We start from the raw sequence: 13054 nt of genomic DNA, 5'->3' as shown, positions 1-13054 counted from the left end.
AACTGCTTTTTTTAATAGGCTTAATTTTACCCTCCTTACATTTTGATGAAGGACGATAAAGAACTGCCTGCCAGTGCAGGGTCAGGAGTGGGCGTGCAAGTCGGTTGGAGGCTACCGAGTCAAAGCAAAAAACTGAATAAGCAGGCTTCCACTGCAATGATGAAATTCATAATCTGTCAACCAAGACCTCTCTCACGATTTGTTTTCACTGCTGCATCATTATATGGTGTTTCACCCCTCGATGATAAAGCAGACACTTTTTAGCAATGTTTTAAGCGTTATTAAACGTTAAGTAGATATTATAGGCTAAAATACACATTTGGTTACTTATGCTGAATACATCTAGCAAAAGTCTTGCAAGAAATATTCAGCAAATTAACCACGTAAACCAGAAATAGTATTGACGAGTGGCATTTAAAAGAAGACATCATAGCCTAGAACTGACACTTTTTGGTGTTAATCCATAGCATAACAATTCTTAAAGCAGTACTTCCTAAGTACTTCTTAAGCACTGCTCTATTATAGCTAAGCTTCAGACAAAAAAAGGGCACTCTCTGCAGAGCAACTAACGTCGCTTTCGACATGAAAGAGACTTCGCCCTGCTTACTGGTTGCCAATAAAGTCACGAGATGCAAATAGTTGGCTCCTTGCCTTCTGTGATTTAACAGAATCTTGACTGCAGAGGACTAATGCTGTGGGATATTTCGCAGCCAAAGATTAAATATTCAAAGCAGAACACAACACACTCAAGACTACTATTAATCTGTTCTCCCATCACCTGGCCACAATAAACCTCATCACAACCTTACCTTCACATCCAGGCTATAGAGACTGACAGAGTCAGCATCTTGCTTGCGGTTCCTCTTCCTTCTCTGCAACCGTTCCAGAGCGACACATACACACTTATTGGCCTCATGCAAACAAAACAGACTACACATGTGGCTTGTGCCACCACGAGTGGTACACGTGGAAAATCTAATCTGTAGTTAGGTCTGTTCTTATCTCTTAATGAGCAGAAACTCGCAGTCACAAGGTGCAAAGACAGTGATAGTGCCTTTCAGGTTCGTATGCTATGTATCTTAGGGTTCATGTACTGTATTTGCTTTACATTGCTCAGACCATACAGGATCAGATCACTCAATGACCAAGAGTCTCTTTTTGAAGAGAGAGCCTCCCTGGCAGGTCATATTTTAGCTCCTGAGATTGGGGGAGCCCTATACGTAGCTAATTTCTCAGGCTGCCCCCTGGCCCTTGCCTTACTCCTCTAGAAGTCCCCGCTTCCTCCTTCCACGTAAAAAACTAAAGTATAAACTACATGTAATATATTACTTACTGTTAGTAGCTCAGCTTATTGGAGAGTATATTTAGTATACTGATGATACTATGTAGTTTATACTTTAGTTTTTTACATGGTGGTTTAGTTACTGCAGCTACATACTATTAACATTCCTTCCCTTTATTAATGCTACCCCTATCCCCTCCCTTTGATGCTGCTAATCCTGCATAATGCACGGGCATAATATGACTTTGAAACCCTCCACCCACCTCCTACGCATTTCACAAGTAGTGACTAATCCCATATCTGCATTTCCCTCTTGATATGCAAATTATTTTGTCAAGGCGCTCTTCCCCCTCCAACCCAGCTTAAATATACGCTCCAAGCCTGGTGTTGTTTCATTCAGATGCTGTCTTCCCGACAGACCTGTTCTTCACCTGAGGACGGCTGCTTGTGTTGTGGCCAAAACGTCGTGAGAATTATTTTATGATGTTTAATTTTTATTATTTTATTATTTCCCTTCTACGTGACTTTACCGAAAGAACCAAGAAGAGATTATACAACATTTAAAGCTATTCCCTGTGTTTAGTGTACATGCCGTACAACGTGTTTGGAATCGACAGGAGTGAAGTTGGACTTTCAAACAAATCGAATTACGAATAGACCTCTGGAACCTAACTCGTACGTAAGTGGACGAGTCCCTGCATTGTAAAAATGGAAGGACTCCTCCAAACCTCGAGAACCCCTGCTCCATTTTGCGCGAGTTTAGTTGACTCTGTGCTTCTTATCACAAAAGGATGCATTTGGCTCCTTCAGACTATCAAACTCCTAATCCAGTACTGTGGAGGCAAGGATTGGGGGATCTCAAATATGTTGGGAAACTCCCTTCCCATGGGTGTCAAGGTGCAATACCCTGTCTCATCTGTATGTGGGTTTTCTCCAGGTGCTCTGCTTTCCTCCCACATGTATAAACACTGATTAATTGGCTGAAAACTTCTGAATATATTCGCTTCCGTGTTTGCAGATTGCGCAGCATTGTGTGTTGCAGTTGCATAAATGACACGGACGTACACAAAAGCGTTCTTAACCGACAAAGTCATCCAACCAACACCTCCCTTTACCATCATGTACACACATTCCCCTCTGCAGCACCAACTGTCCTTGAAGCCTGGTTTACGAGATCAAAGGCGGCGTCCATCAAGAATGCCACCAACCATCTCCAGCTCCTTGCATGGCTGCCTGGCAGAATATCTTTCTAATCCCTGTACTTTCTGCTTTTCCAGGGCCTTCTAAAGAAAATGTCCCAGAAAAAGCTAAATATGTAATTGCCCTGATAATTATGACCATGGCCTGCGAGACTCCCTATCAAGCACCGTCCATGCACGGTGTTCTGTAGGATCAATACATCCTCAGCAACGGACAGCTTATGGGGAAGGGCCTTTGACATCATGGGGGCATGCACCACCGGGACAGCCATACATGTCCGCTTCTGGTTTTCCAAGGAGTCCAAATTGCTGCCCTAAAAAGCATTGGACTGCTTTGACACATACGATTTCAAAGGTGCACGGAAGTTCGCGCAACAGCCAGAGGGCTTGGCAATCATTCGTCCAAAGGTGCCAGCCACGAGGACCCCACCGAGCTAACTTTTAGCACAACCTCAAATGCTGTCGACTCATGAAGAGGGAATGCTCCGAGTGTTGGTCTTGGCAATGTGATTGATAACGGGATATACACCAGCAGAGATTGCTACGCAAAGCTACGTCGTTAAGGGAGCATTGCAAATGTCTGGGCAAATGGGGCCAGAATTTAGTTTTAAGTACGTCAATGTGGGCGGATGTGGGGGTGCTGTTGTGTCGGTGCATGATGTCCCCAGGGCAGTTGTTGGGTTTGTTTTAATTTACAGATTATCTGGTGTTGGCACGGCTGGATGCGAGTTCAAGAGTTGAGGGATATAGGCACCACTGACAGGTAACAGCTACACCTGTTTGACTGATAAGGGAAGTTTGACATTGGAGGTAGCTGTACCGACACAAGACTAATGCGGAACCTACAACATAGCAAGCGGTCAGCAAGGGAGCCACCAAAACAAATGCTCTGCACTCCTTACAAAACAGTTGTTTTTTTACTAGAATGTAAACTAAACACTGCAATATCTAGCAAACTTTACACGAAAATAAATAAGTCCAGAAGTGCTCCGACAATTAGGTGCTCACAATAACAGACCATTGTGTGAGCATCCTTGTGCGTGCATCAACGGCTGCAGAAAACCGCGCGTGACGCTCTTAAATTATTCACAGCGCGGCTGTCCTCGGCACCTGGAGAAGACGTCACACTGGGGCCCAATTGGTGACTCGAGGTATTAGCAAATTAATAATTGAAGGAGAGGAAAGGAGGGTGACTGCCGTGGATTATCACATTTCCAAAGGTACACACGACAATTACAATGTGTGTCCCGGAACACCATGTACCTTGGTACAATTTTAAAGAATAAAAACATACACCGCCCTCCATCATCTTTCACTAAATTGTTGAGGCAAGATGCCAATGTTCTAAGCACATATGGAAATCGCCAAGACGGCCACAGTTTAATGTTTTAGTCTTATGTATATGTGTATGTAATTCAGATCATATTTAGAACTGGGAAAACTACCGGGAATGACAACAACAATTTTTACAAGAAGCCTCTTGATAATTGGTTTTTTACCCTTCCATCTGGCAACAAAATTGACACCTTTTTTACAAGGAGTCATGTTTGCATAGACCACAATACCTGCAGTCATAATGCAAACAAAAACATAACTCTGATAATGTGCACTGTCCTTGAAGTTGATTGGTCCACACCCGAGACAGCTTTCCTTAGAGCCTAGTCTCACATAGGTTGGACCAGATGACGCCAAAAGGCGCACAACTCAAAGACAATGCACCATCAGAGTATGAGAGCTCGGGGTAAGCATTTACACCATTGGAACCTCGATTTAAAGCTTTCGTGACTGCAGGGATTCATCTTCTTGGTTCTTTCGGTAAAGTCACGTAGAAGGGAAGTAATCAAATAATAAAATATATTATGTTTTATTTTTATTATTTTATTACTTCCCTTCTACGTGACTTTACCGAAAGAACCAAGAAGAACATTGGAACCTCATTTGCCAGTAAAAAATATGATAATTGTTTTTTTACTCTTCCATCTGGCAACAAAACTGACACCTTTTTTTACAAAGAAGCCTCTTGTTTACAAATTTTTTTGTAATTTAACTCGTGTCTAAGTTTGCCATTCCTAAATTAATACTTATCTGTAGTGAAATTTGAGCTTTTATAGTTTACTGGCATTAATATTTCTTATTCACGAAAACCACATTCTCTACGATCATCATAAATAAGTGAGAATATCTAGTTTGAGTTTCAAATTATAAGACAGCACTTTTTATAGCACATGTCAGGGCAATGGTTGAATTACCATGTCAGGGCATTGGTTTGAAGTGCCATGTCAGGGCATTGGTTTGAAGTAAAGCCCAGATGGGAGCCCACACCACATCCTGTAGTGACCTCAACGTCTCCCCCTAAGGTTGCCCATCCAAACAATGTATAAATAACCTTGACCTTGCTTAGCATCTAAGAGCAAATAAAACAATGTGCCAAGCTGCCAAGCCTGTGGGTAACTGTAAAGTACAATGCCAAAAAAAGATACACAATTGCTACCATATATATGTAAATATCAACGCAACCGATGTTTTTGGAAAAAGAAAAAAAACGTTCACCTAAAGAGGTCTTGCTTTATCGATCAATTCCTGGGAGAGCATTTGATGCAATTCTCACAAATGATAGCATTGTAAAGCTTATGGAAAAAAGCAAAAAATACACTTTCTCCAGATCAGTCATTTTCTCTCCTGCCATGCCAAATGAAAACTGTTTAGGATTACAGTACACACATGTTGTGGTGGTATTGGCAAATATCCATTACCATTGATTCCAACATTCTCTAAGCCAGCAGTTCTCAACCTTTTTGAGTGTGAACCTCTTATCAACCTCCAAACATTTCACGGACCACCACATGCCACTAGTTATTTGAAATGTGTACATTTCCTTGTTAATGATACTATTTAGATTTTCCGTGGACCCCCTGTGGTAGCCTCGCAGATCACCAGGGGTCCGCTTCTGAAGAGGCTGGACGTATGTGCTGTATGTATGTTGAACTTTTTTCGCACCGTACGTAGCCAATCGTGCTAATCAGAGGTGCGGGACAACATCAACCATATACATACCATTATAATGAAAGGCTTTAGAATGAAGTTTGCTTATACATGTGCATAGATGGCTCAAATTGTATATTGTGACAGTGAATTATTGGAAATTGTGTGCACCAAAGCATTTCATGTTTGCTTTCAATCATGTGAATGGCCTGAGTAAACTCAAGTTGTAGTTACAAAATTGCTGTTAAGAAATGTTATGTTGTGTGTATAATACAGCCAAAGATTTACAATTGTTTTCATAGGAACTGCGTGCAATTAAAAGTAATGAACACGTATATGCGTACATGTACCACGCATAGTGTCCAGAATATATAAAATATGAGCAAAGACTTCAAGCTCATTTGCTTATTTTTCAAAATAACAGATATTAAGAGCATTTCTATTTTTCTGTTGATGATACCTAATAATAACAAACAATAGATTTCAAGACAACCCACACATTAAGGTTGGTGCAACACACTCCTAATATTTAATTGACCTATACTCATCTACAACATGTGCTTGCCTGTTCTAAAAAGTACTATTCCACTAGGTGTACGGAACTTGATCATCCAAGTATTTCCTCCAGATTTCAGAATCAAAATCTTTTAGACTGGAGCAATCAAATGAGATATCAAGTTATTTTTCACAGATATCCAGCAGGACGTGGATTTGTGCAAATGGATTTGCTGACTGCTACTTTATTGCGATATTTTAGTTTGCTGGGTTCCTGCTTTCATTAATGACTTCCATCTAATGGAAAGGTCATCTCGTTTGGCACCATGGCACTTGGAGAACCAAAGGCCATCTCCGCACACTCAATAAAATAAACCAATTCCATTCTATTCTTGCACATGGAAAAACATGTTCAGGAGCTAAATACCAATATCAAGCCCTGCTAGCCACGTGTAGTTTTGCTGCTCTTCCATTGATTTAAGTAGCACAGGCTACAGTGAGTGGTTCACTTTATGGTCCATAATTTTGGCTACGTGGCCACAATTGTACTTTGGCTTGTCTTCGATTTTCCATTCATGAAGATGTCTGTTGATGTTTTATGTGATTAACGGTACACCAGTGTCTTCGCGGAATTTCAAACGAGAAGCAGTGCTGTTCCACTGTTCGCCAGCGTTCTTATCGATCTGGGTAAAATTCGAGGACAGTAACACTGCGATCCCAGAAAGCGAATCGGGAGTCGCCAGCGAGGTACATTATTGAGGTTTAGGTTGATGGGTAGGTTGTTGTTGGAAAGAAAACGTAACTTCTTTGGAGTCTGCACGTCTATGCAGATATTTGGTGGCAGAATGTTTGCCAGAACGGGGATCCAGGCGTTAGCGTCACTTCCAGTGTTCAGGTTATGATGCGGATTGCAATATTGACCAATGCTAGATAATGACTCCAATGCTGAGCAATGCACCTTTGCTCCCAGATGTCACCCAATAGGGTGTCTCAGCATGGGTGTAGAATAAAATTATAAATTTTCACTTCAATAAGCAGTTCCCATTACCACACAATAGGATGAAACAATTAAGCTAAGTGGACATACTCTGCCATTTTCAAAGACAAGATTTTGTTAATGAATTTTTTTTATTTAGATGGTATAAGGTGTCGCTTTTCATGTCAACATGTATAGTTAAGCACTATCCAAAGCAGGATCCTGGACTCTGAAGTGTTGAAGGTAAAGTTACTAATTCTGTGCAGCTGCATACCTCATTCTGTAGTGGCCAGATTATCAATTCGATGCGAGATGTTAACTACCTCGACTGGTATACAGGAGGCAATGGGTTCCATCCCAACCCTGACGCCTGTATATGTGGGGCTTGCATGTTCTCCCCGTGGCCACGTGGATTTTTCTCCGAGTCCTCTAGTTTTTCCCTCCATTTTAAAACATGCCTTTAGGGTATATGGCTGCTATACATTTCCACATGATAAGCCACTTTGTTGAGCTATCAGTTGTGGCCAGGTCGCTTCAGAAAAAGAGCTATGTAGCTTAGTAGGCCTTACCGGGTAAAATAACAATAAATTGTTTAGTGTAAATATCTTATTTGGTGACCTTCCAGTATAAGTGCTCTAACTCAACCGTCATCCCATCATCAGCATTGTTAAAAGTTAAAGGTTTGTTTAATGCAGGCAAAATCATAATTTACCTTCAGAAATGTTGAAATTGCAAAAAGGACCCATTTTTTGTCATTCAAGGACCACACAACTATATGAATAATTAATTGGGAGGAAAATTGGGCCCAAAGTTGCTTAAAAATGCATCGGTCTACGCAAAAAAATATTGGATCAATATGCACTCGGGATAAGAAACACAACACATTCGCCGATTAAGTTAAAACTGGCCTTCAAAAGGTACTGGAAACATAAAGGATGCGATACAGCAAAGGAGTGAGTGGGTGTACCACAAAGCAAAGAGGGCAGCAAGAGAATGAGGGATGGGTGGGGTGGGGGTGAGAGAGATAAAAATAAAAAGCAGAATTCCATTGCATTGTACATTCAAGAACTAATATAGGCAGCAACTGCGAAAGTAATCCAAGATAACATTGTACTTTTTAGGGCGAAGCAATGAAAACCTTGCTGAATGATTTGCATTGAATACATATTCAAGCTGATAACAAAAATGGTATTCTGGAGCTGGGATGCATGGAAAAGGTATGCCTCTATGTGTTTCATTTCTACCAATGTGGGGGTAGGCATAGCCAGTGTATCTGCATGCCTTGCTCTCTTACCAGTGTGGAGTCAGCATAGGGACCTGGGGTGAGAAAGGTGAAGGAACTTCCCCTTCGGATGGGAGGCCTGCACATTCACGCGTGGAGCAGACAAGGTAAAGGACAAACATCAGCTCTGCACGCTCACTCACATTACGGGCAGTCAAGACGTCACCAGCAGACATTTTATCATTTGTGACTCCTACCGCAATCACTATTTCCTCTTACCAAAATGTAATAAAGACCTAGGTCAGTCAAAATAATGCATGCCATGATGTGTGGCTAAAATTGTATCTTTCGGATGAAATTGTCTTCGGTTTGCATTACTGGTTCGCTCTTCTTTACAGAGTTATATATGGAGGGGAAGAAAGCAAGATGATATTCATTTGAAATTAACATAACAGCCACCCCACCACTCGACCATAACTAAGGCACAAGCCTTTTGGAATTGAGGCATGTTCTATTGCTAGATTACAAAATAATTATAATTAGTTTAAATGAATTAAAGTTTTATCTACAGAAATGAAAGTCTGCGTGTGGTGTAAATGCTCTAGTGTGGTGTGTACCTACTATTGGGATCACCAAACATGAATGGTATGATTCCTAATACGCCGAGAGCCAAGTCCAGCTCAAAGAGGGGCCTACCATCTTAAAGTTAATATCATCGTAATGAAAGGTGACGCAATTTGTATCTTTACTTCTCTTTTATGGCCACAAAAAAAGTGTTTAACATTGAGATTTTAGCAATCATTAGTTATCCAGGGATTGTTAAAGGTTCACCAACTCTGTTCTCAATTTTTAGCAAATTCGTTCCAACAAGTCCCTGGTGAGTCAATGTCAAATATATTCTCTGGGGATTTGAAACGCACTTTTATTGTGCTCTTGGCTCCATCAAGTTTTAATGTGAAGGGCAGCTGCAAGGGTGACCTTCCCACCATCATCCACCCGGCGCAATAAGATGCACCAGGGGAAATCCTTTATATAAAGCCCAGGGTTTCAGTTGCCTCTAATCCCCACGGGCCACCAATGGCACTGAGTGACAGGCCTGTGTGTTCGCAATAAATAGGAGGCAGGCGCTTGCCGGGAGCAACTGCTTCTTGCCAATAGTTTGAATCAATCGTGGGCCGCGAGCGCGTGCCACTTTCAAGTTGGCACGATGCACTTTTGTTTTGAGAGCCTTTATTTCGTGTCATTGTGAATGAAAGCAAAAAAACTGAGCACAAGATGCAGTTAAAGATGTTGATTAGTAGCCACCTGTATCTGTTAAAACGTAACTTTAGACAGTTGGTTATTAAAGGGTAATGCAAAAAAGCCACACGTTTTTAAATATAGTATTTCTACATTAATTATAACATTATATTAATTCAAAGCCAAATGTCAGACCACTGCCGGATGAAGAACCCCCATCCGACATTGTGCGTCATGAGGTTTTGTTTGACCGTACACTACCACAGTGAGCTGTGCAATTTCGTGAAATGGGGGGGGGGGGGGGGGGCGTATGAATCAATTCAGGTGGATGAGTTAATAATGCAATGTGTGAGAAGCACTGAGCCACCCCTCAGCTCTATACACAATATATTGGCATTTGTTCTCATTTGAGCATTTTAACTCTTTCATGGTCCCTAATTACGTAAACACAGCATCATTGGCATCTACTGTTCATCAGCAGCAAACAATCCTGACGGTAAGGATTCTACGGGCATATCGTGTGTATTCTTGTCGTCTTATGACTCATACTTTTTTCCCCTCCACTACCATATTTTTAAACCACGAAATCAATTTTTGGCAAGTGCACCACTCTGTCACAAGCAGCGTACAATAGTCAGTGATTACGTTGGCACAATGAACTAACGCACACCAGCCTCTCCAAAGGATGTCCACACAGCTCCCCCTGTAGGTCTCAACATAGTCTTACACTGGGACAGTGTTGAGCTTGATTTGAAGCTTTCGTGACTGCAGGAATCCATACACTTTGGTTCTTTCGGTAAAGTCACGTAGTTAGAAATATTTATTTTACCGAAAGAACCAAAGAGTATAGCGTTTAACTAACTACAGATTGTCTCAGGGTGCAATTAGACTTATAAAAGGCAGCACTAAGTACTAAGCAATTACATCCATGCTACCCACTTAACTACACCACTAAGCGCAAAATATTACCTATTTAACCCACATTAACCTAAATGGCACGGAGCAGTCTTCACCAGGCAGTGAATTTTTTATATAATAACATTTTTACTTCACACAGTAAGAGTCGATAATACACATGATTTAAAATTAGTTGACGACAAATTTAATTGCAAAATTACCGCATTTACAAGTTTATTTTTACGTAAAAATTAAATGTTGCTAAAGCACCAGGTATGTCAAATTAAAAAAAACGAACATATACATTCAATTGTAAACAAAAGGCAGTTGTGTGTAGACATAAATGTTTTACATCAAGATTGCGTTGGACATTCCGTATATAATCAGATTTCAGGAGAGCCGTTTAACTTGGTCAGTTCACTTTTAAATACAAAAAAAAATCACAGCAGTAATCCAGCCCATCATTTCCTTTGCTCGTACAGATTAAGATCTCGAAGTTTAAATGCATCTCAAGACCGTTGACTTTCAAACATAATTAGCGTATGTGAACGCTTTCAAAAAGTCACTATCAACCAGGAGTTAAAATTCCACATTACAAGGGCAGGGGTAAGTGAATGTTACATCATTTAGACACTCGTTTTACTTCAGACAAAAAGTATCCAGCAGAAACGGGGCGATTCGTGTATATACATGCCACTGATTTCTAATTACCATCTTTCTTCTCTAAAGTGTATTGTGATAGTGATGGCTCCATTTGATACGGCGTGTTCAAATATTCAGCAAGTGCATTAAGATCGTTGGGAAATGTAGAGACTTTGAAATAAAATGTTGCTTTCTCTATAATTTCTCCTTCATTTCAATGGTGTATATCCATTTAAAATTGGCATTTTTAAATACCGTATTGTAAACATTAAGCACACAATGACGGATGCTCTTGATTAAACACATTCTTACAATACATGCATCAAATAGTGCAAAATTGATGATTGCACGCGAATTATACAAGTAGCTTAAAGGAACCGACCATTATGTACGGTAAAAAAATGCAGTATAGACGAGACAAAGCTAAATATGCCACGTCAATTCATTACCAAAGCGATTAAATATAACACAAAACCACTAGGTTGATAAGGGGTCCACTACCTGCCTGACAGACAAACAAATCCATCAATGCACTCAAGTATTTATTAATCATTCCAACACCCTACTTACTGCTGAACCATCCTAGAATACGACTCACTAAAACTTTCCTGTAAAAGTGAGCAAATTAACGATTAATGAACGCGTTTATACGTAAAACAAACAAATGAATGACAGCCAATGGACCACCTGAACCAAAGTGTCCCTGAACAATTCACCCAAGTACAGTCGTGGGAACTTATAATGGTGGTAGGTGGATTATTTATCCCCTTCACCCACCAGTTCAGCTATCGCTCAACCTTCGATTAGCACGGTCGGCTACGTACGGTGCGAAAGAAGTTCAACACAGCACGCAGATACATACACGTCTGATGATGATTGGAAACTCAACACAAGACACGTTCTCCTGGCATGTTCGTTACATTAAACCAAATCTGAGGCACGAATATTTACGATTCGTTATTATTGGCCCCATAAAGTCGTGGCCGCTGCAACAATCCCGTAGGGAAGGGGATGCGTGGAATAAAACCGGTGGTATGACGAACACATGGGATTATAGAGCAACGCGTGGGTTTAACAGAGCAATTAAAACTGGTGATGAACTTAAGAATCTGTCCCGATGGTCAAGGAACAACAGCGGATGGGAGGAGGGGTTTGGTGGGAGCAAGCCGAGGAGCGAAGCGCTTTGTGATCGACCAAATCAACGCGTACATCGCCACAACACACACAGATCAATGCGGGACGAGGCCTTCATCCAGCAGTAGATGTGTCGTGTGAGATGAGGGCCCCAACTCACTTTCGCGGGTCCTTTATCCGCGGTGTGTCCGCTTCGTGAGGCCTCTCCTCGCACGCGGCTCGGCTTTTCGTCGCTTGAGGCCGCATTTTTAGGGTGAACGTATCGAGACACGTAAAACAATACGCTTAATGGTCGTGGGGTGTTGTGGGTGTTTTTTATGCATAAGGTTACGAACGCCGCCAAACTTTTGCTTGAAACTTAGCAGAGGCGGCAGCGAGGTGGTGGTGGTGGCAGCGGTGGTGGTGGTGGGCGGGGCTTGCGTTCAAAAACAACGGGCGGATTTTGAACGGACCAATCAGAGCGCGCCAAACAACCGTTGCCGTGGCGACCGCCCGGGGGGGAAGGCGTTGGACCAATCGTGGCGCGTTGCCCGGCTCGCTGGGCCGTTGACACCAGGACAAAGATCCCTCCCACCCACGAGTGCATAAGTGACGTCACGCATCTAGCGGGGGGAGGGGGGGTCAGACATTTGTGACGAGGGGGGGGTTTTGAGAAATGTGACGTCACATCAAAATGCGCAACTTTAACTAAATATAGACAACACGTTCTACTTAATTAAATAGACTTTTAATAAATGTTTTCTCCTACAACATCAGAGTGCAGCGCCACATTAAATACGCACTACAATGACAATAGTTTAAAACGATTTGAAGCAAAATGGAAATATGGTTTGGGGGGGGCAGAGCTTTGTGACGTCATATTTGACTTTTTGTGACGCCGTGTGACGAGGTGGGGGGTCAAAAATCGTCCAAAAATCGCGTGACGTCATTTATGGACGATCCCTAACACGTGGTAGTTAGTAGACACCAAGACAACGATCCCACCC

At 41.7% G+C, this 13054-nt stretch overlaps 1 protein-coding gene across 3 annotated transcripts in view; it reads right to left on the bottom strand.

The window, feature by feature from the left end:
* The window catches only part of ARHGEF3 (Rho guanine nucleotide exchange factor 3), a 63161-nt gene extending 50683 nt beyond the window's left edge, over positions 1-12478 (bottom strand). For 2 of the 3 annotated variants that reach the window (XM_078610512.1, XM_078610513.1), the window contains exons 1-3: positions 12229-12478; positions 8229-8295; positions 810-872 (exon numbers count right to left, since the gene is read on the bottom strand). In XM_078610512.1, the coding sequence (XP_078466638.1) occupies positions 810-872; positions 8229-8295; positions 12229-12314 (216 nt within the window). In that variant the 5' untranslated portion in view covers positions 12315-12478. The remainder of the gene's footprint in view (positions 1-809; positions 873-8228; positions 8296-12228) is intronic. The other variant, XM_078610514.1, reaches the window with a different exon arrangement.
* Positions 12479-13054: the final 576 nt, after the last annotated feature.

This window comes from Lampetra planeri, chromosome 34 (genome assembly GCF_965212315.1).
Source record: "Lampetra planeri chromosome 34, kcLamPlan1.2.h2, whole genome shotgun sequence".
NCBI classification, from domain to species: Eukaryota; Metazoa; Chordata; class Hyperoartia; order Petromyzontiformes; family Petromyzontidae; genus Lampetra; species Lampetra planeri.
The sequence above is the reverse complement of the archived record's forward strand: the minus strand, read 5'-3'. Positions and strand labels throughout refer to the sequence as shown.